Below are 24,794 nucleotides of genomic sequence, written 5' to 3' on the forward strand. Positions count from 1 at the left end.
ACAGATGATAGTATGTTTAAGGTATTGTTAGTTGAGGGATAAACATTGGCTGAAACTACATGCCCGGCTTTGAAATTGTATTAAAGGGGTGCAGCACGTTCATGTGAAAGGCCTATGGTGCTAGAAGAACTAGACATGCTTTCAAATAGGTGCAAACTGGTAAAATTGCAGCACAGGGCCATATGTACACCAACAGCAAATACTAACATTCTCACAACTACCAGATAAGATAGGAGTTTTACATTTTTGCCAAATCTAGTTGTGAATGGTGGGTTAGGCGGGTGGAAATTGACAATTTAACAGCTAAAGGGAGGCAGCAGCTTCACACTGACAGGACTCCCGGCATAACATTTGTAACAGTCTTCAGCTAGAAGTACCAAGTGGATGATCAATGTCAGCTCCTGTTGGGATTTTCTCTGGAGCTTCCCACTGTCACAGAAGCCCATTTTCAGCCTAATCTAATTAACTTTACCATTTAAGAAAAGCCTGTGGGCACTGGAACAAGAAAAGATACAGGATCGAACAAAATCCCAGCTGCTTTGCTGAAAATCTGGTCTAGATATGTTTTTCTAGTATAGTTCAACAACATTGCCTGGGTATGTCCTGTTCACAAAATAATCCAATCTGGTCAAATGCCAACAAGTCATTCTTGTAATTTTGGAATTGGATCCTCTATCAATATTTGTTAATTTTTTTTATCGAGATACAGCACAGAATAGGTGCTTCCAGCACTTCTTATTTAACATGAGATTAATAGAATTTTGGGTATTGAGGGAATCAGGACATGATCTAGGATTATTGCAAGAAAGTATATGTTCCTTACTGAATAGCATATGAGGCACAAAGGCTGGAGGGATACTTCTGTTTCTGTGTAGTATAAACGCAGATCAGTTGCAAGCGCTGTCTCTTCAAGTCAGAAATATGTGGATGCAAGCTCCACCAGCGATATGTGTCCATTACTGGAATGGTATATTCCAATGCTGAAGGCAATAGTGGTCGTGCCTTTTGGATGAAGAAGTAAATGAAGTGACATATCTGTTCAATCAAATACATAAGATCATATAATCATATTTAAAAGATCATCAAGGAGCACACATTGTTGACCAAGTGGATCGGCATCCTCAATCTCCAGTACACTATTTCCAACCTTCGATGGGAAACAGCTTCTCTCACAAGTTAAGAGAAATATTAGTTTGAATTAGTTTGAAATTTGAATAGTTTCGTTCAAATCCATAAACAATTTACAACTATATTCTCCTACAGCTGGAAGAGCAGTTGAGTCGTCTTCAACGTGAAAAAAATGAGCTACAGAGCCGACTTGAGGAAGACCAAGAAGATATGAATGAACTCATGAAGAAACACAAAGCCATAGTAGCTCAGGTAAGTAGTATCTGATATTATTCTTAATGACTGTACTGTCTTCCTGCCCTTTATCTAGTTTGCAGGGTAAAATATGATTTGTACTGGAAAAGACACAATGGATTTTATTTAAAAAATGACTAATTTGGTACTATTATGGAAGTGATAGATAAATTGTTTTTGATAGTTATCAACAACTGTTTCAGTTATATAATTTAAGTCCATCTGAGGCATAGAATGGGTCAGAATTTCCATTGAACAAGCTTGTAACAGGACCATTCCCCAGAAGAGGCTGTAAAGGAGCCTTCCACTCATTAGAGTGCTGGCTATAGGACCGAAACAATACTGGTAAACTCCACATGCAGTCAACAGGGCAATGTAAATTTCAATAGTTTTGCCAGCTTTCAGGCTGATGTATGTATTCCCTAAACCTGTACCAGGTGAATTAGGTATAAGTATGCAGGCCTGTTAAAATGAATGGGAGAAATTGTTTGCTTAGGTAAGGTACCTTTTTATTTAAGTCTGTAAAAGTGTTTTAAAATACACTGTGTCCATATGTACTATCTTCCAACTTTTAATCTTAAAATACTTCTTGATTTAATTTTTAATAGGTCCCTATTAAGTTTTAAATATTTGTGAATGTTAAAGACCTTTAGTAACATTGATAGCTCTGACAGCCATTAAGCGTAGAGGTGGTAATTCCATTGTTATCAAAGCTATTCTGTCATATTCTGGAAGTAGCAATCTGCTGTCCTGGGTCACACTGAGGACCAGTCTGATACGTGATCCAGGGGCTGATGAATGATGATCATTGGACTGTAATGATTGTGTTTTGTTATATTTTCTAACAAAGTAGGACTTGTTTCTAAAAGAATAAGCTACTTACAGCTCAACCTTGCCTCCTTAATTCCTGAAATTTAATTTTTTTTCAAGTTCATATTTATGAAACTAAATATTTCTACAGTCATCTAGGGATCTGGCCCAGATTAATGAACTGCAGTCACAACTAGATGATGCCTATAAAGAAAAACAAGAATTGCAAGAAAAGGTATGTATCTTGCTGTCTTATGGTTTATTCTCTTGTCATAATCTATGTTGTCATGCTGCAATACCTAGACAGCATTCAGGTATAGCATGGGGCAAATGACATTCATGCCTCATAAATGCTAAACAAGTACAACCTTCATGAAGGGAGAATTTAATCGTCTGCCTTTGACATTTGTTGGTATTTTTATCATCTAAGTTCAAGTATTCACCATTGACCGGAAACTTAACTGGATCAGCCACTTTAATTAATTTCAAGCACAAGCTGGACAGTGGCTAACCTTGAATAAGTGACTTACTGCTTGTTTCACCAAATCCTTTGCCTCATTTCTTCAAGACACAAGATAAATCTTTAATGGAACGTTTTCTACTTTCCTCAATGCAGAGCTTATCACTATACAACTTAAAGCAGTCCATTTGATAGCATCTGATCCACATCTACCTCTAAATGGTGGCTGTAGTTTGTAGCATCAATAAAAGGATTACAGTTACTTACCAAGGATACTTAAACAATATTTCCCAAATCTACAGCATTTACCCTTAAGAAGGATAAGAGCAATAAGCAAATGGAAACATTACCACCTTCAAAGCCCCATTCTGACTTGGAAAAATATTGCAGTGCTTGATTGCCAGTGGATTACAAATGGATTCCACTATTGGAATACTTTAGCAGTTCAAGAAGAAAGCTCACCACCACCTCCTCATGGGCAATTAGAGATGGACAATAAATACTGTGGTTGTCACCAACATCTTTAAATAAATAACATAAATATTTTCTAACAAATTAAACTAAGTCAAATAACTGAATATTTTATAGCTTCTGGAGCAAAGTTTTTTTTGAACATACAATAATACGTATTTGTAGTAAATGATTAGAATTTAATCTCTTTCTAGATTAGTAAATTAATATGGGCTGAATAGCCTGCCTTAGTTATTATGATCTTTAGATTCAGTAGTAAACGTTTGAAGCTCTGTCATTAAAAGTCACTTGCTTTGAAGGAAAGAAAACTTACATTTCCTGATATCACAAAAAAAATCACTCCAATCTTTATGTGAAGATAAGAGTGATGAAGAGAATATTCAGAAGATGTTCAATGCCAGTTGTTTTCCTGGCAGTCCTGGAACTTCCTGCATGAAACAAATTTGTGCATCATGCATCCCAAACGTGGCACGGCATTCTGCATTTCTGTACAAACAATGCTGATCACAGTATCATGTAATTTAAAAGTTTAAAATAATATAGATTTTCTTCACTGGTTGAAATAACCCCTTTTAAATTAAAGCTAGAACATTGTATAAATAGCCATGCTGAGCATTATTTGTGTAGTTACTGGTTAGGTACAAAAGACCTATATTTTTCAAATCTGTATGACAGCCAAGTGACCTGATCAGTAAAGTCCTGGAATACTTGATTTACCATCTATCAGAAAACTATGATATCACCATAGAACCATAGAACACTACAGTGCAGAAAACAGGCCATTTGGCCCTTCTAGTCTGTGCCAAAACATTATTCTGCTAGTCCTATTGACCATTAGAAGATCAGAAATGTTTTTGAAATAATATTGTTTTGTGTGTCAACAATAAACTCATCAAGTTATACGACTTGGAAACAGGCCCTTCAGCTCAAACTAGTCCATACTGACCAGGATGCCTACCTGAGTTAGTCCCATTTCCCAACATTTGGCCAATATCACTATAAACCTTCCCATTATGGCTGTATTCATGTATGGTTCAGTTATCATTGAACCATACATGAATATAGCCGAACAAAACAGTGTTCCACCAGGGCCAAGGTGCAAAAGGCATTACCAGAAGTACACAGTACACTGTACATTCCACATATGGTTAGAATTTCAGAACAGAATCAATTACAAAGAGAAATTAATAAAATAGCCGAAGTCCCTGCATGGCATGATTAGATTGATGGTAAGGTGGCCTGATCCAGCTTGTTCTTCCACCGAGCGAACACCAGAGGGCAACACAAAATGTTGTAATTGTATCTACTTCTACCACTTCCTCTGGCAGCACATTCTATATATCCACTATCCTCTGTATAAAGAAGTTGTTCTCAAGTCCCCATTAATTCTTTCTCCTCTGATCTCAAATATTTGCATTAGTTTAGTTATTTTCATTATTAGTTATTAGGAATAAATTATTGGGTACAATCACATTTATTATCCTTGTTCAAGTTCAAGCTTAATTGTCATTCAGCCATGCATGAATACAGCCAAATGAAACAGTATTACTCCAAGGCCATGGCGCAAAATGCGGTACCAACAATCATTCACAGCACAAGGCACAAAATGCAGATATAAAATAACAGTAAAATACAGTCACACGAACAATATATAGTCCTAGTTCCTGAGTCCATGAATACTGCAATGCTCTGCAGCGGAACACAGCTTGTCCTCCGCTGAGCAAGTGCTGGAGGGCAGCACCTCAGCATGCCACACTGCGTCTGGCACCTACTCCGCCTCTGTCCTGGATGGCTGCAAACAAATGACACTGTGGCTTGAGGCCTCGTTCTCGTGACGACTGAGGCCACGCAGCTCCCCTGCTGTCGTTCCCGCCAATAAACCAGTGAACTAGCTGGTGGTGAAATTGCAATTCCCATGATGTTTGAGACCTTCATGATTATAATAACACTCCCAGGGGGGAGAAAATACATAGAAATGATTGCCCAAATCAGCAAAGCTTGGAACTTGGAGGTGAGATATAGTAATGCTTGTGAAGCTGTTTTTAATTTTCCAGGTGATGGAAGTAAGAACAGAGGGAGGTATTGTCACCATGATCAACAGTGTATTACATCCTGTTGGTTATATATACTGTAGCCACAGTACACCATTGGTAAAGAAGTGTATCTTGAGCCCATTGTTGGGAACAGTGATTCGTTAATCTTTGTGTGGAATAAGGGAAATATGTTTTATTCAGCTGACTTCTTGTCAATTTGCATTAGTTTTAATCAATATGGCTTTATACATTCTGAATTGCTATTTTCTATGCAACTTTTTCCAGTTACAAGGATTGCAGAGTCAGCTAGATTTTACAGAACAATCCATGGTCGATAAATCCTTGGTGAGTAGACAAGAAGCCAAGATTCGTGAACTTGAAACCAAACTGGAATTTGAGAAGACTCAGGTCAAACGTCTTGAGGTATGTAGTTGCAGCAAATCTTACTCTAGATTCCTTTGCATGACACGCAATTGAAAATATAAACTTAACAGTGTATATATAAGACTGAAACAAAATGATCATGACAAAGAATGCGTTTGAAAGTTGAGCTGTGACATCATAGATTACCATACAAATCAAATTGAATGTTAAATTACAAATAGAAAATAATTGTTTCTTCATAATCAAAGATGAGTTTTATTGTCATAGAACAAATACATTTATGTACAGGTGTGATGGAAAAACAATGCAACAGGATCACAGGTATGTAACACCATATAAGCAACATCCACAAGAATTAAACCTAAATTATACATAATTTTGCAAGAAAGAACACAATTAGAACAAAAAAATGATTTTAGTGCATAGTGATCAAGGTAATTATAGTCTTGTTAAATTGTCTTGATTAAGGTTTTGCCACTTTAAGGCTTTTCTTTCAAATGATGGAAGAGAAGTAGCTGTTCTTGAACCTAGTGATGTGGGGCATCAGGTTTCTGTGCCTCCTGTCCAGTGATAGCTGCAGGAAGATATCAAGGCTTAGATGATGAGGATCTTTGTTTATAGACATTGCCTTCATGGGGCAGTGCCTCCTATAAATACTACTGATGGTGATGATGTTATATATTCAGCAGACTCCACAATTCTGTGCAACTTCTCATGTTCCTGCACAAATTGCTGTCCAGGAATATAATACATCTGTAAAAGTTTGTTAGATGTTCAGTGACAAGCCAAGGGTCTTTAAACCACCTAAGAAAATAAGGACGCTGGCACACTTTCCTTAAGATTGCACTTGTGTGCTGGCTATGAATAGTTCATCCATTACGCTAACACCCAGAAGTGCGGATGATTCTCTCCACCACCAATCTCCAAGTGTAGACTGGCGCATTCCTACCCTTTCCTGAAATCAATAATCAGCTCTTTAATTTTGCTGATGTTGATAGAGGTTGTTGTCGTGGCACCACTCAACTATGTGTCCTATCTCACTCCAGTAAGCTGACTCATCATCACTTGTGATTCATCCAACAACAGGGTTGTCGTCAGCGAGTTTGTTTATGGCATAGGAGCTGTTCTTAGCTATTCTGGTACAGCAATATGGCTAGCATATTTTGACAGAAATTGCATGGTGATAACCAATAGACATAATGTTACAAATTTAGTCGATGTACATGAACAAGAAGACCTGTGTTATGTGCATAAAAACTTTGAAGGTGACATTACATAATTTAGAGGGCATGTGGAATCCTGGATTTCATGAATAGAAGCATACTGTGCAAAAACAGACGGGTTATGCTGAATCTTTGCAAAAGTCCAAAATAGAGTGCAGAAGAGATTTATTATAATAGTTGACAATAGGAATTCTGCAGATGCTGGAAATTCAAGCAACACACATCAAAGTTGCTGGTCAACGCAGCAGGCCAGGCAGCATCTCTAGGAAGAGGTACAGTCGACGTTTCAGGCCGAGATAGTTGAGCGATTAAGGAACTACAAGGTAAAAAAATTAGCTTTAAATGTCTTTATACTTTTTCGTAATTATTATCCCTAAAAATATAAATGAGTCAGTAACCAATTTAAATGGTAAACATCCATAAACAGGTACCTGCTTATTTAGGGGAAATAATTCACTCTGATTAAGATTCAATTTGTAGCCAGAAAAGTTACTAAATTGAGCCAACAAAGCTAGAATAGCAGGAATTGACTTCTCCGGATTAGAGATATATAATAACAAATCATCTACATATAGTGATAATTCAGATTAAACTTTTGTTTACTAAATGCTCACCAATATCTTTGTCTTTGATTGGACGGATTAATGCTATTAAGATGATTATTTTGCCTAAACTTCTATATGTATTTCAATTGGTTCCAATTTTTATCCCAAAATCTTTTTTCGATAACGTTGATTCAAAAATTTCCTCATATATATGGCAGAACAAAAATCCTAGGCTAGGTAAAAGGTATTTACAGAAATCTTAAAAAAGAGGGGGGACTCGCCCTCCCGAATTTTAGATTTTATTATTGGGCAATTAATATTCGATACTTAAAATTTTGGTTACGGGATTTAGATGTATCTTTAAATCCACATTGGGTAAATCTTGAATGTAATTCATTACAAGGGTCTTCTTTGGGTTCGGTTTTAGGAACTTCGCTTCCTTTTATTTCTTCTAAATTGTATAAACAAATGAATAATCCAGTAGTTAAGCATACTTTATGTATATAGTTTCAATTCCGAAGATTTTTTGGGTTCAATCAATTTATTTTAGCAAGTCCTATTATATCTAATTTCCTTTTTCAACCTTCCACTATGGATCAAGCTTACTTTGATTGGAAAACCAAAGGTATAGTACGTTTTCGTGATTTATTTTTGGATAATTGTTTCATGTCTTTTGATCAGCTTTCTAATAAATATAATTTATCCAGATCTCACTTTTTTAGCTACCTACAGATTAGAAACTTTTTAATTACTGCTTCTCCTAATTTTCCACAGTCATATCCAATGGATACTTTGGAAAAAATTTTAGATCTAAATCTCTCTCAGAAAAGTGTTGTAGCAATTATTTATAATATAATTATGAATTTATGTCCTAATGTTCCCAATAAAATTAAAACTGATTGGGAAAGAGAACTTAAGATTATTATACTGATCAAAAAATGGGAAAAAATTCTTCAATTGGTTAATTCATCCTCTGTATGTGCTAAACATATGTTGATATGGTTTAAAGTAGTGCACAGGGCTCATATGTCCAAAGATAAACTATCATTATTATTCTTATATTAATCCTACATGTGATAGATGTCATTCCGAGATAGCTTCTTTAACTCACATGTTTTGGTCATGTCCTTTGTTGGAAAAATATTGGAAAGATATTTTTGATATTATTTCAATGGTTTTGAATACAGACTTACAACCTCACCCAATTACTGCTATTTTTGGATTACCAATGATAGACTCAAATCATTTAACCTCTTCAGTTCGTCGGATGATTGCATTTCTTACTTTAATGACTAGAAGATCCATTTTGCTGAATTGGAAAGAGATTAACCCTCCTACTGTATTTCACTGGTTTTCACAAACTATGTTGTGTTTGAATTTGGAAAAAATTAGAAGTGTGGTTTATGACCCTTCCATTAAATTTGAAAAAACTTGGAGGCCATTTATTCAGCATTTTCATATGATGTTATTTGACCATTTCCAAACTTATTTTACTTCTCTGTACTGCTGGTTGGGAGGAATGGAGTCGTTGACACTAAGGTTTTCTTCTCTTCCAGTTTTACGTTGTTAAAATTGCCCAAGTCTTTTTAGTTTAGTTGACTAATTCTGTTTAGATTAGTTTTTTTTGGGGAGGATTTGTTTTTTTTTTCTTTTTCATGATTTTTCTCCAGTTTTTTTTTTGTCCTGTATTATTCATTGTTATCCTACATGATTGGGAGTTTTGTCAATTTATACTATTTGGTTTTATAATTACTCATCTTAAGTATAACAGTGTATTTCCAACGATTTTGTATTATTGCTATGTTATGTTTATATTTTATGAAACTAATTAAAAAGATTGAAAAAGAAAGAAAAGGAATTACAAGGTTAGAATGAATAACCTTATTTTTCTTTCTATGGAATAAAAATGGTTGAGAGAATATTTAATAGTGTCCAGAAGATCCTATTGTGTTTCGATAGAGTAAATCTCATTTAGTAGATGGATTATTAGGGGATACAAATTTAAAGTGAAGGGCAAATCAATTCTGGAAAATATGAAGGAAAAAGTTTTATGCTAGAGAGGTGAAAATCTGGAACTTGCTGTGTTTAAGGATGGTTAAATCACAGCCAATCATGACATTTAAAAGGGACAGTTAAGCACTTGAAGGGAAATCGTTTACTTGTCTACAGGGAAATAGTGGGGTAATGCGCTGAATAAATGGTTCCTGATGAGGAGGTAACACATTGGTACATATAGAACTGGCTGACAGGAAATGGAGAGTAGGCATGTGGGGTTTTCGTGGTTGGGAAAATGGAAGGAATGGTGTGACTCAAGATCATTGCTGGAGCTTTGACTTTTTTATATTTTGTATTATGGACCTGGATAAAGACACCAAAGGTGTGGTTGCTGATGACATAAACGTATGGAAGTTAGGAAGAGGACATAATGAGATATTGATTTGTTTCATTCATGGGCAAGATTGGCTGGACAGGATAAGCCTATAACCACTGGAATTTAGAAGAAGGCAAGGTGTTCAATCTTGAGCAGTCTTGCTAGAATGGATGTGATAAGGATACTCTGTCTTGTGGAGAACATAATACTATTGGCCACAATTTTTAAAAAGCAAGTGCCATACCTTTAAGAAGGGAAAGTTTGTTTTTACTGAGAGTTGTGAGTGTTTGTATGGTGGAAACTGATTCTTGATGGGCAAAGGCGTGAAAGATTACTGAAAGTAGATGACAATATGGAGTTGAGGTTATAATCAAATCAACCATGATTTTACTGAATAAATGAACAGGCTCAAGGAGGCAAATGGTTTCAATGGGTTAAGTGATCTGTTTTTTACAAAAATATTTCCATGATTTATCTATTGGTGTGACATTGACTAATAGTTTTTGGGTGGAGAAAAACCATAGGCACATGCAGATAAAAATGTGGTCTAGTCTCAGTGAGTTGATATTTGCAAAGGGAGGAACAACATTGAAATCATTGATAAAATAGAACCATGAGATGCAACAACTGTGATTTATAGATTATGAGAGACATAGAACAGACAGCTAGTACAAAATTTCCCGGGTTTGAAATGTCTAGTACAAGATTAAGGGTGCATTAAAGATCAGAGGGGGATAGGTTCAAAGGAGATGCATGAGACAAGTTTTTTTACACAATGTGATAGGTGACTGGAATGCACTGCCTGGGGGTGGAGGTGGAGGAAATACAATAATGGCATTCAAGAAGTGCTTAGGTGGGCACATGAATGTAAATTGGTTTATTATTGTCACATGTACCAAGTGATAGTGAAAATCTGTCATGCATACTGTCCATACAGATATTTACAACAGTGCATTGAGGTAGTACAAGGTAAAACAATAACAGAATAAAGTGTTACAAGGTGCAAGGTTAGAAAGTTGATCAATGGAAGGATATGGGCATTGTGCATTTAGTTTAGTTGGGCATCAGTTACCTATCTAATTAGTTTGGCACAACATTGTTGGCCAAATGGCCTCTTTCCTTGCAGTACTGTTGTATGTCTTATGTCCTATGTCCTATGTTCTATGTGGATTAGGATTTTTGTAACAAGGTAGTGTGGATGTAGGAGGTGGTGTTGAAAAGGTTTTGTGTATTAGAGGGCAAACTCAGTTTAAATTTCAACAGTATTTCAAGGTTCTGCATTTCTGACCTGAGCTGGAAGTTGAGAAGCATGACATAAGCAAGAATGGAAAAAATTAAATGTTTATGTGAACTCATTAAACTAGATGAATTTGCTTATGTTAAATTGGTGCAAATTATAGCCCAGTTAATCTTGATATCAGAGAGAACTTTATTTAGAGAATACAGCTGAACTTCATGAAGGAAACATGAATACTGATTCTCAGTAGTTTTATGATTCCGTGCTCCTGGATGATAAAAGCTGTAAACAGATCAATGAAGAAATGAGGTAAAATGTAGATCATGCCTGCAGGTTCAGCAGTCAAGTCAAGTCAAGTCAAATTTATTTATAAAGCACATTTAAAAACAACCCATGTTGACTAAAGTGCTATACAAACCATAACAGGTAGCTAAAATCACAAATACAAGAAACACAGATATAAACAACAAGGCACACAGCTTATAGGCACAAAATAAACAACACATGAGCCTAGGGACAAGCCAAAAATCAGCCACATCAGGAAGATTCAAATGCCAATTATATGTTGGAGAAGGTTGCAAGTAATCTAATTTCTCTGCAGTGTGAGGTTAAAAAAAGAACCAGGAGGGAGCGATGTTATAGAAAAGGAGCAAGTAAGGGCAACTGATGAAAGGTTAAAGAGGAAATATTAAAATGGAACAGATAGTGAGACACCTATCTGGGATTTAGTTATTGTAATTTTCTTATTGCTGCACTTTATCTAAATGAGGTACAGTATTTGTAACAGTATAGGGACACCTTCAGAATCAAAGTTTAGAAAAATTGGGCAGGCTGGGATAGTAGTAGTGAAAAGAGAGGCCAAATTGAAATGAGAGGTTGAATAATATTGGAAAATTATAGCACTTCGACAAGGACTGATTCAGGGGAGGAGAACCAAAATAGCACATGTAAAAAGTTTTGAAGGCACATTACATGCATGTGGTGCCGCCTCTTGATTCTTTAAACTCCATCCATAATAGTAATATACATTATGGTTATGCTTATTGGCAAATGAAGCAGCAAATAATTGTTTCTAAACAACTCAAAGAGCAGCAAGGTGTTTTCACAGGAAATGTCTCACACTGTCTTGGCGCTGGCCAGATGGTTGTGACAACATATAACGATGGATGATACGTTTGGAACTCCTCGTAGACCTGGTGTACATAACAGTGCTGGGATAGTAAATGGTTAAAATAACAATACTATTTAGAAATTGCTTTTTTTCCAATTCTCTTTTTCAAAGATTAGCATTAATGATTTTGAACAAGTTTCCTAAAATGCTTCATTTATCTCTATCTGTCTCTGTTATTACTTTTATCAATAATAAAGCAATGAATACAAGTAACTAAGCAACAGGACTCATCCTTTCCCTTGAAGCCCTTAATTAACTCATTAGTCAATGATAATCTCTTCTGTGATTTTTGTCACGTCATGGCACGTGAGAGAATTTTTCAGAAGATTATCGCCAACTTGGGTACATGCTCTCAAAAAGGTTCCCCAACTCTGGATTATGGTTCTAATTTTTGTGGCAAATGTAAGTTTATTTAGAAAAACTATATATATTTTTGAAAATGTTATTAAGAGTTTGTGGTTAGGCATGGATATATTTTTGTACTTTCCATTTGGGAAGAGGAAAGATGCATGTTAGCTGCAATTGAATTTAATAAGAATTGCCACATTTGATGTAAATGATTGTAAATACTCAGCAGGTCTCACAGCATTGCTGGTGAGAGAAACAGAACTTAACATTTTTGATTGATGATTTTCATTGACCTGAAATGATAATTTGGTTTCCCTCTCCAAAAATGTTGCCTGACCTCCAGATTACTTATAATTTTTTGCTGTTTTTCAATTCATATAGTCAGCACCTGTGGTTTTTTTGAACAATTAATGATTATTGCACAGGGTACAGTTAATCAGATCAGAAACTTAATTTGAAATATGTGTATAAACAACCTGAGAGTTCATGCTGAATTCAGTTAGTTGAGCAGTCATAAGCACCAGCTTTCTTAAACTGGAATGGAAAAAAAGTTTTACCAATCCAATAAATTTTCCTGATTTTTAGGAATTGTTAATGTCAGCAGCTGCATCCGTCAGGATTTCTTTTTTCTGTTTTATTATCAATACTATTTTAATTGCCAAGCTATTAAAGGAGAATAGATGCCCTTTCTTTCTTCTCTGCAACACTTTCAGTTACAGAGTTTGAATTAGAGATGCTGTAGTTATTCAGTAAGTAATATGTTATCTTTTACACAGTTTGAATTGGAGATACTGATAGTAATTCAATAAGTAATGTGTTATCTTTTTACTGTTTGTATAGAGCTTAGTTGGTCGTCTCAAGGAAAACCTGGAAAGACTGGGAGAAGAAAGAGATCAGAGATCAGCTGCTGAGAATCGTGAGAAAGAACAAAATAAACGACTGCAACGACAGCTTAGGGATCTTAAGGAAGAAATGGGTGAACTTACCAAGAAGGAAGCAGAAGCCAGCCGTAAAAAACATGAACTAGTAAGTGAATAGTCAGAGTATTACAGTCTCTTCAGCCTATCTAGTCCACACTGAACTATCTACTCCCATCAACCCATACCTGGACCATAGCCTCCATATACTTCCTATCCATGTATTCATCCAGATTTTCTTAATCTCTACAGCTCATTTTCATTTTTTAATATGAGTGCTACAGACATCCCACCCTGCAAAAACTCATTTCAGGGAGGTAGCACCATCAATTTGCGGGAGACTTCCGGAAGAGGTGGGAAGTCTGCAATAGAGTAGCTCCTTAGCAGCTGGCCAGCTAGTTTAAGTAACGTTAGCTATGCTAATGAACGAATGACACCTGTTAAACTCACCTCAACATGTCTTTTACAGTCTTAACCCACCATAGTAGAAAAGTCACTGTTGCAAACAGTGCGGCGAGCAACACTGTCACTATTTTGTTCCCTATTAGGCAGGGGTACACTTTAGTGTAGTCTGGGGTGACGTACATTTTATATTTTTTTTGGAACACTGCCATGGCGCGCTCCCGCTGGCTCTCTCTCTCTCTCTCTCTCTCTTGTGGTCGCTCGCGCGCTCTCAAACGCTCTCGCTTGCTTTCACTCTTGCTCGCTCTCTCTCCCTCTCTCGCTCGCGCGCTCTCGCTTGCTTGCTCGCTCTCTCTTACGCGCGCTCACTCTCGTGGTCGCTCTCGCTCTCTCTCTTGCTTTTCTCTCGCTCGCTCTCAAAAAAGTTGATTTCCGTGATATTGTATATAATTTGTGGGCATCAGGGAGCCACTATTAATATGCGGGAGACTGCCGGAAGTTCCAGGAGAGGTGGGATGTCTGGTGCTAGATTGCAATGGAAATAAGGCTGTATCTAAATTGATCTAAATCAAACCAACCTTCGCACTTGCCCGGCACCTGATGACTTTTGGAAAAATGTTGGGAAGGCTTCTCAATGAATTGGAATTAGTTTATTATTGCTAAATGCAGTGAGGTACAGTGAAAGCTTGTCTTGCATGCTGTTCATACAGATCAAATCATTAGAGTGTATTGAGATAGTAGCAGAATAAAGTGCAACGGATACAGAGAAAATGCAGTGCAGGTAGATATAAGGTGCAAGATCATAACAAGGCAGATTGTGAGTTCGAATTCATCTTATTGTACTAGGAAACCATTCAGTAATCTTATAACAGTGAGCTAGAAGCCGTTTCAGGTGCCTGGTGGTACATGCTTTCAGACTTTTATACCTTCTGCCCGATGAGAGAGGAGAGAAATATGTGGGGTAGGTCAGGTTTTTGATTATGCTGGCTACTTTACTGGGCAGCAAAAAGTCTTTACGGAGACTGGAGGGGAGGCTAGTTTCCATGATGTTCTGAGCTGTGTCTCTGCAGTTTCTTACTTTGCAGCTTCAGAAAGTAAGAAACCAGCAAATTTATTTAAGTAAGAAATCAGCAAATTTATTTAAGGAAAACATTTACCTCTATTTTCACACGCAGACACGAGGAAATCAGCAGACGCTGGAAATTCGCTACATCCCCCTTGTCCTAACCTACCATCCCACCAGCCTCCGGGTCCAACATATAATTCTCTGTGACTTCCGCCACCTCCAACGGGATCCCACCACCAAGCACATCTTTCCCTCCCCCCCCCCACCTTCTGCTTTCTGCAGGGATCACTCCCTTGTCCATTCGTCCTCCCCATCCCTTCCCACCAATCTTCCTCCTGGCACTTATCCTTGTAAGCGGGACAAGTGCTACACATGCCCTTACACTTCCTCCCGCACTACCATTCAGGGCCCCAGACAGTCCTTCCAGGTGAGGCGACACTTCACCTGTGAGTCGACTGGGGTGATATACTGCGTCCGGTGCTCCCTGTGTGGCCTTCTATATATTGGCGAGACCCTACGCAGGCTGGGAGACAGTTTTGCTGAACACCTATGCTCTGTCTGCCAGAGAAAGCAAGATCTCCCAGTGGTCACACATTTTAATTCCACGTCCTATTCCCATTCTGATATGTCTATCCACGGCCTCCTCTACTGTCAAGATGAAGCCACACTCAGGTTGAAGGAACAACACCTTATATTCTGTCTGGGTAACCGCCAACCTGATGACGTGAATATTGACTTCTCTAACTTCTGTTAATGCCCCTCCTCCCCTTCACACCCCATCCCTTATTTATTTAATTTTTTTTAATATATATTTTATTTTCCCCCCCTTTTTTTTCTCTCTCTTTTTTCTCCCTCTGTCCCTCTCACTATAACTCCTTGCCTGCTCTCCACCCTCCAGGCTCCCCTCCCCACTTCTCTTTCTCCCCAGGCTTCCCGTCCCATGATCCTCTCCCTTCTCCAACCTGGTATCCCTTTTGCCAATCAACTTACCAGCTCTTAGATCCACTCCTCCCCTCCTGTCTTCTCTTATCATTTTGGATCTCCCCCTCCCCCTCCCACTTTCAAATCTCTTACTATCTCTTCTTTCAGTTAATCCTGACGAAAGGTCCCAGCCCGAAACGTCGACTGTAGCTCTTCCTATAGATGCTGCCCGACCTGCTGCATTCACCAGCATTTTTGTGTGTGTGTTGTCTGTATTTTCACTCAGCCTGATTTTTTTTTCTTCCTATGGAAGTCTTAAAACTTGTAAATAAATTATGTATATTAAGAAAGATGGTACTTCATCCAAATTATATTCATACTTTAACCTCAGCAACGTGGGACATTAATTCAGTATTGATGAACAAATACCCTGACTTGGTCATCTTCCATTTAAACAGAGGGGTAGATGTTAAAGACTTGAGAATTCAGAGCCATTTTTATTTCCTTTTTGAAGATATTTTAACAATTAATCACGTTGATGTTTTCATTTTATAGGACATGGATATTGAAAGTCTTGAAGCTGCAAATCAGAGTCTACAGTCTGACCTTAAGCTTGCTTTTAAAAGAATTGGAGATCTACAAGCAGCAATTGAAGATGAAATGGAAAGTGATGAAAATGATGACCTTATTAATAGGTATGCTTTGTGTGATGGGCAGCATTTCAGTCCTTTATTGCAAACTATAGAAGTTCTTTCAAAAAGCCAAATATGTGTAAACAGACCAGACAATATCACCATCTCACTAAACGCTGTTAGTTATTTTCAGGGGTCAAAATTTAGCAAACTCTATCTTAAATGCATTTCTTTAAATGAAGGTCTAGAGCAGGGGTTCCCAACCTTTTTTATGCCTTGGACCACTAACATTAAGCAAGTGGTCTGTGGGCCCCAGGTTGGGAACCCCCGGTCTAGAATAACTTAGTATCTAGTCACACAGAACATGTGAAGCAACATTCCAGCTTGTATGTTCAATGCAAGTAAATGGACAGTGTTATTGCATAGTATAGTGCATGATGCTCAATTTCCAAATAGAAGATACTGGAAACAGTTAGCAAGTCAGGCAGGCCTTATGAAAAGAAAAGTTAATGTTTCAGGCAAAGTCGAGTTTATTGTCATATGCAGAAGTACATGTATGCGCAGGTTCAATGAAAGACTTCCTTGCAACAGCATTGCAGGCATCATATAAGAAGCATTCACAAGACAAAAACATTTAAATTGTACTAAATTCTTATAAGAAAATATACAATTAAAGCAAAAATCAGCCAATTTTACTGCAAAGTGGATTGCTTTCAAAGGAATAAATTGAAGTTTCTGATTTTATAGAAATTATATAGAACAGCGGTCCCCAACCACCGGGCCGCGGACCGGTACCGGGCCGCAGAGCATACGCTACCGGGCCGCGAGGAAGCGATATGATTTGGTCAGCTGCACCTTTCCTCATTCCCTGTCACGGCCACTGATAGCCATTACGCATGCGAGGTCATGACCCGCGCGTCATCCGTGTCAGGGCGGGAAGGCGATCAACTCCTCGAGCTTGCAAATGATGACGGGCTGAAAAGTATGTTTGACATAAAGTCTCTGTCGGCATTTTGGATCAAAGTCAAGGCTAAATATCCTGAGATAGCCACGAAAGCACTGAAAACGTTGCTTTCATTTCCAACATTTTTCTGCTAAGCGGAGTTTTCTGCAACGAATGCAACGAAAACTAAATTGCGGAATAGACTGGACATAAGGAACCCCCTTCGAGTATCACTGTCTCCCCTCACCCCTCGATAGGATGGTGTTGTTGCAGGGAAACAAGCCCAGGGCTCCCACTGATTCAGCGATATTGGTGTGTTGCAATGATTTTATATATTCATATGGGGAAAATATGTGCTGTGCGTTTAGTATCCAAATATTACTTAAGATGTTATGATGCTATTCACTTATAAGTGACCTATATAACCATTTAACAATTACAGCATGGAAACAGGCCATCTCGGCCCTTCTAGTCCGTGCCGAACGCTACTCTCACCTAGTCCCGCCGAACCTGCACTCAAGCCCATAACCCTCCATTCCTTTCCTGTCCATATACCTATCCAATTTTTCTTTAAATGATAATATCGAACCTGCTTCTGCCACTTCTACTGGAAGTTCGTTCAACACTTCAAGCTCCCCTGATAATTGACTTATCATTATATCCATGCGAGAAAAATATGCGCTGTGTGTTTAATATTAAATTCGTTAGATAAACCCTTTTAGAAACAAAATTCAGTGTATTACCCACTTATCACCTATATTCTGGTAGTGATTAACACCCACCCCTACGAACAGAATCGCCAAAAAGGATTTGCTTGGGGGCGTGGGGGGAGGAATCGGCAGGTCACGACGCGCGTGCGCATTGGTGCCCGCGCAAGGCTTCATGGTCATTGTAGTCTTTTGGGCAAACAACACATTTGACTGCTACTCTTGTTCGTTGGCAACTGTACCCCCGGTCGGCCGGTCCGCAAGAATATTGTCAATATTAAACCGGTCCGCAGTGCAAAAAAGGTTGGGGACCCCTGATATAGAATATATGCATGTAAGTTTGGGTGTTTGCAAAAGTGAAATTGGTTAGTTTGAAAATTTTATAATTTAGTTAGATTATCAAATTTTAAAAGTGTAACTAATCAATATATTTTCGTTAAAACAAGAATTTTGAGCTAATATTCATTTATCATTATTTCTTTATGTTTATTATTGTTTATTTGCAACAGGATATTCTTAGCTACATTCTTCCCATCCACACTCAATTCTATGCAGACTGGTGTATATTTTTGGGGTTTTTTTGTGTTCACTTTTATTTTATTTACAGTTTGCAAGATATGGTGACAAAGTATCAAAGGAGACAGAATAAAACGTGAGAATCATATCAGAATGCCTTTAAACATGTATCTAGATCTAACCTCAGCATGCCCTTAAAAAATTATGTTGAAGTTTATGTCTGCATGGCACTACTTTTCAAGCAGAAGAATGCATGTGTGTATAAGCCACTATAACACTATCGTATGAGATCTCTGCTTTTTCAAAAGAGAGTGCCATATTGACTAATTTAACTAAGGCTTGCAATGGCATAATCATGTTAGTTTTGAGGACATTAGTCTCAAACACATATTAAACATAAATGAACTTTCAGCTGATAGTGAACTATAACCATAGTATATATCCCTACATTGTGTGATATCTTAAAAAAATATGTACTTTGTGCTGGTTAAGCTTAAGTAATAAGACAGAGCAAAGAGTTAAATTGTACCACAGAGGCAGAATTCAAAAGGGCGAAGAATGCAGGACTGAAGGTGCTGTAGTGAAATGCTGGTTGGTATGACGTTGTGGGCATCACTGAGTCGTGGCTGAAAGAAGGCCATAGTTGGGAGCTTAACATCAAAGGATATACTTTGTATCGAAAGGACAGGCAGGAAGGCAAAGGCAGTGGTGTGACTCCATTGGTAAGATACATCTTTTGAAAGAGGTGACATGGGGTCAGAGAATGTTGAATCGTTGTTGGTGGCGTTAAGAAACTGCAAGGGTAAAAAATCATTATGGGAATCATATATAGCCCTCCAAATAGTAGCCAAGTTATGGCATTGGGATTTCTAAATGGAGCTGGAAAAGGCACACAATAAGGGTAATGTCACAATTGTAGACAAATTGGAAGAATGGGCAAAAAGGTAGCAGATGGAATACAGTGTTGGGAAATGTATGATAATGAATTTTGGTAAAAGGAACAATAGTGCAGACTGTTATCTAAATGGGGAAAGGTTCAACGCAAGAGGTGCAGAGGGACTTGGGAGTCCTCATGCAAGACTTCCAGAAGGTTAATTTACAGGTTGAGTCTGTCGTAAAGAAGGCAAATGCAATGTTAGCATTTATTTAAAGGGGAATAGAATATAAAAGTAAGGAGATAATGCTGAAGCTTTATAAGACACTAGTTAGGCTGCATGTGGAGTATTGTCAACAGTTCTGGGCTCCATATCTCAGAAAGGATGTGTTGTCATTGAAGAGAGTCCAGAGGACATTCACAGGGATGATTCTGGGAATGAAGGGGTTAACATATGGAGAGTGTTTGGCAGCTTTGAGCCTGTAGTCACTGGAATTTAGAAGAGTGCAGTGGGATCTGATTGAAACCTACCGAATGTTGAAAGGACTAGATTGGGTGGATGTGGTGAGGATGTTTCCTGTGGTGGGGGTATCCAGATCTAGAAGACACAGCCTCAAAATTGAGAGGTGACCTTTTAGAAAAGAGGCAAGGAGGAACTTTTTTAGCCAGGGAGTACTGAATCTGTGGAATGCTCTGCCACAGACCGCGGTGGAAGTTGATCGTTTCCTGATTGGTCAAGCTATCAAAGGATATGGTGAGAAATCAGGTGTATGGGGTTGAGTGGGATCTGAGATCAACCATGATAGAATGGTGGAACAGACTTGATGGACTGAATGGCCTAATTCTCCTCCTGTATCTTATGGTCTTGGATATGACACCAATTATAATTCCGAATCTGTTATAGTGCTAGAAATTAACAGCTTTAAACCTCTATAAGAAGGCAGTAGTACTAAAGTTGGGCTTTGGGAAGAGTACACATTCACAGCTGATGAGTTTTATGCAATGTTATACAAATATTATAATAAATTGAATGGTGGATGTTGTCTACATGGAGTTTAGAAGGACCTCAGGCAAAATCCCGCTTCATAAACATGTATCCAATGTGAGGTAGCAAATTGGATACAAAATTTTCTTGGTGGTGGGAGGTAGAGGGTGGTAGTAGGGAATTACTTTTCAGATTAGAGTCTAGTAACCGGTGCTGTGCCACGGGGACTGGTGCTGGAATATTTATGGTAACGCTCAGGTCTCCTCCCACCAAATAAAGTCATGTCCTCATGACATTAAAGGAGTTCACCAATCCTCCTTGCAAAACACAAAACCCAACCCAGGTGCATAAAGCAGTGACATAACTTCCCAGAGCGGTAGAGATCAAACCCTGTTCTCCCGGCGCTACATAGGTCAATCTCTCCAGGGGGTTCCTACTTCTCTGAGACCTCCGTACCTCCTCTGGCGACCCTTCCAGCTCAGACACCACTGGAGACACCCCGGGTCTACCTGTCGAACCCTCGACCGCTCTCTTACTGGGAGCCCTCGTCAACTTGGAGCCCTCTGTCTCGGGTTCTGGTTCCACCCTCTCTCCCTCCAAGGCTGGCTGTATCCCAGGCTGCCCCCAACACCCTCCCTCCTCTCACCTAACTCAGTGAGGGAAGAGTCAGGAGCCTCTTCTTCCAGTACTGGGGAATTAATGAATGGAAGCAGGTACCACACATCCGAATCATCATCCTCCAAATCAGTATCCCTCTCTGAGGCTGGGCCCGGCCCTATCTCTTTCGTGGTGAGCTCTTCCCTCGCCCCGCGCCTCCGCAGAGTCCTCGTACTAGGCGTAAACTCCAATTCGGCTCTTGGTCTATCTGCACCTCTTGACCCAGGGGGTTCCGATGGAGTACATTGACAGGCCCCTCCTCATCCTCTAGTCTCATCTAGTAAGCAGGTAGGTTCGGCTTCTGGCTCTCTACCACATAGGGGGTGGCCGCCCAGCGATCCGCCAACTTGTGTTTACCAAGTAGTCCCAAATTCCGTGTGAGGACCTGGTTTCCCGGCATAAGTTGGGCGAACTTCACTTTCTGATCAGACCTCCTCATATTCCCTTGATTCTGCTTGGTGGCTGCCACCTCAGCCAACTCGTACGCCCTTTTCAACTCTCTCCTCATGTTGGACACATACTTCAGATAGGGCTTCATAGGTAATTCACCTGCTTCAGTCCCAAAACAAAGGTCAATGGGCAACCTCGCTTCCCGCCTGAACATCAGATAATAAGGCGAGTACCCCGTAGCGTCATTGCGGGTACAGTTGTAACAGTGAACTAAATGCCCGATATGCTAACTCCACTTACTCTTCTGACTGATCACCAGAGTCCCGAGCATGTCCAACAGGGTCCAGTTAAAACTCTCAGGCTGAGGATCACCCTAAGGGTGGTAGGGTGTGGTCCTGGATTTCTCGACCCCAAGCATATCCAGTAATTCATTGATAAGCGTGCACTTGAAGTTCCGTCCCTGATCACTATGTATCCGTTTAGGGAGGCCATAATGAACAAAATACCTCTCCAACAACACCTTCGCCACTGTAGTGGCTTTCTGGTCCTCAGTGGGAAACACCTGAGCATACCTAGTGTAGTGATCCATGATGACTAAGGCATTCGTGGTGTTGCTGGTGTCTGGCTCAATAGACAGGAAATCCATACACACCAGGTTCAAGGGTCCTGCACTCTGCAAGTGGGACAAAGGAGCCGCCTGCGCAGGCAGGGTCTTTCTCCGGATGCAGCGACTGCATGTCTTACAGTATTCTTCAACCTCCCCCCTCATTCAGGGCCAGTAAAACCAGTCCTTGAGTAATCCATAGGTCTTTTCCACCCACAAATGCCCGGAATCATCATGTAGTGACTTGAGCACAGTCTCCCGATACTTCTCAGGCATGACCAGCTGGTAACGCCAGGGGTGGTCCGGGGGCAACGTGACCCGGTATAAGATTTGGTTCTTCAGCTTCAACCGAGGCCACTCCTTCAGTAGTAAAGGCACTGCAGCGTGTTTCGCCTTCTCTGCCTGAGCCATGTCCCCCTTTTTAGCCGCGTACCAGATAGTGCCAATGCCCGGGTCATCTCACTGGGCCGCCCCCACTTCCTCGGGGCTCAACTCCCGCAACTGCTTGTTCCTCAGAGCAGTCAAATTACAGTTAACAGTGGGTAGCGCGTCATCATCAACCCCCCAATTGATCCACTGCCTGATCCGGCCCCATTGGGTCTCTGGCTTTAGCGTGGCTCGCAAATTGATAAATTGCCTTCACTCCCGGGGCAAGGATGCTCTCCCAGTCCTCGTCTGTGCTCGATCCCTCATGCGCCCGACGAGATAAAGCATCTGCATCAACGTTCCGTCTCCCTGGCCGGTACTTCAGGCTAAACTCATAGGCAGACAAGGCCGCCAACCACCGATGCCCTGTAGCGTCCAGTTTCATCGAGGTCAGAATATAAGTGAGAGGATTGTTGTGTGTCCTCACCTCAAACTTGGCCCCATATAGATAGTCACTCAACTTGTCCACCATCGCCCATTTCAGTGCCAGAAACTCCAACTTGTGAGTGGGATAGTTTCTCTCTGAAGGCGACAAACTTCGGCTGACAAACGCCACCGGCCTCAGTCCGTTGCCCTGCTCCTGGTACAGGACAGCCCCCAGCCCCTCTCGGCTGGCATCAGTGTGTAGCACATACGGCTTCCGGGGGTCGGCAAAAGCCAACTCTGGGGCCTGGGTCAGCGCCTTTTTCAGTGATTGGAACGCCTCCTCGCATTGAGCATCCCACCTTGGTCCAAAGGGCTCCGATGGGTTCAGATATCCTCCTGCCTCCTGCCCTCTGTCTCCCTTCCTTTTCTTCCCCATGGGGGGGGGATAGCCACACAAAAGCTGGTTCAATGGGTGACTCATTTTAGCATATCCTTTCACGAATCGCCAATACTACCCACAGAACCCCAAAAACGAGCTCACAGTCTGGGGTCCCGGCCAGGTGGCCACTGTATCTGTCTTAGCTGGATCAGTAACCACTCCATCTCGCGAGATTATGTGTCCGACATAGCCGACAGACGTCTTGCAGAACTGGCATTTGTCCAGGGAAAGTTTCAACCCTCCTCCTTCAGCCGGCTTAATACCTTCAGCAGCTGCTCCCCATGTTCTTCCAAAGTAGATCCAAACGCTATCAAGTCATCCAGATACACCAACATCTTGAGCAAGTTCATATCCCCCACTGTCCTCTCCATGACCCTCTGGAAGGTAGCATTGGGGCATTCGATCGAACTGAAAGAATCCCAGGAGACAGATGAAGGCCGTCTTCTCTTTATCGGCCTCACTCATCGGAATCTGCCAATACACTAAACCACTGGGCACCACTCAAACAGGCCAACGTGTCTTCAACCCTCGGGACCTTATACTGGTCAGGGATAGTGCGCCGGTTCAGGGTCCTGTAGTCCACGCACATGCGTACCTTCCCATTTTTCTTCCTAGCCACTACTATGGGGGACGCACAGGGGCACCGGGACTCTGTGATAATCCCCGCACCCTTCAACTGGCTCAAGTGCTGCCGCACATCTTCCACGTCAGCCGGGGCCAGCCGCTGTGACCTTTCTCTAAACGGAGTGTCATTTGTCACCCGGATAGTGTGACGAGTGCTCTTGGAACAACCCACATCAAACTTGCCCTGAGAAAAGACATCTCCTAGCTTCAACATCTTCTCCACCAGCCTTCTCTTACACTCCGGCGGCACAGGGGAGTCCTCAAAATTAAAGGCCTCCTCGGTCAGCCGCCCCCTTCTCTCCAACAGTTTTCCTCCAGTGGGCCTCATGGGAGCGCTAGACATCACCGTCACCGGGAACAAGTGCGCGAGGGGCATCCCGCACTTAAAGGTGATCTCCCTCTCCGTGGTGTTCCTTACAATCACCCCCATCCGGCATGCCTGTAGAACTGAGGGCCTCTGCAATTCAGGTCTCACCAGCACTCCAGCCGGGAACCGGGACTCCCCTTCAAGGTCTTCCAGGGCGTCTACTAACAGGGCCTCGCCCACTGGTACTCCGGGGAATTTGGGGGGCCCCAACACTAGTACCACCTCCCCTGGCCATATCACTTTAGGCCTTGCCTGAGTACACCACACCGTTCCTCGTTTGAACTCAGGATCCAGCCCCCTGTGGCCACCCGCTTCTTCGAACGCCGCTCGAAACACTGGGTGTACCGAGAGGGTCTCCAGAAAGTTCTCCCCCGACTTCTCCTTACAGGCTCCCAGGAGCCGTCGGACAAGAGGGGAGTTAGTCCCCACCAGAAGGGCAGTGCCACCTGTTTCCACTGGATCCGGACAAACCAACATCAACGTCTCAAGGGCTTCAGACACTCCCACATCGCCCTCCAAGAATTCCAATCTCACTGACCGGTA

At 40.6% G+C, this 24,794-nt stretch overlaps 1 protein-coding gene across 12 annotated transcripts in view; it reads left to right on the top strand.

Annotated features, from left to right (window-relative positions):
- Positions 1-24,794, top strand: part of myo18ab (myosin XVIIIA b) — a 240,629-nt gene that overhangs the window by 200,828 nt on the left and 15,007 nt on the right. For 11 of the 12 annotated variants that reach the window (XM_072243294.1, XM_072243295.1, XM_072243292.1 and 8 more), the window contains 6 exons: positions 1,264-1,380; positions 2,324-2,407; positions 5,422-5,559; positions 13,256-13,441; positions 16,277-16,416; positions 18,611-18,655. In XM_072243294.1, coding sequence (XP_072099395.1) covers positions 1,264-1,380; positions 2,324-2,407; positions 5,422-5,559; positions 13,256-13,441; positions 16,277-16,416; positions 18,611-18,655 — 710 coding nt within the window. The remainder of the gene's footprint in view (positions 1-1,263; positions 1,381-2,323; positions 2,408-5,421; positions 5,560-13,255; positions 13,442-16,276; positions 16,417-18,610; positions 18,656-24,794) is intronic. The other variant, XM_072243304.1, reaches the window with a different exon arrangement.

Source organism: Mobula birostris, chromosome 25 (assembly GCF_030028105.1).
Source record: "Mobula birostris isolate sMobBir1 chromosome 25, sMobBir1.hap1, whole genome shotgun sequence".
NCBI lineage: Eukaryota > Metazoa > Chordata > Chondrichthyes > Myliobatiformes > Myliobatidae > Mobula > Mobula birostris.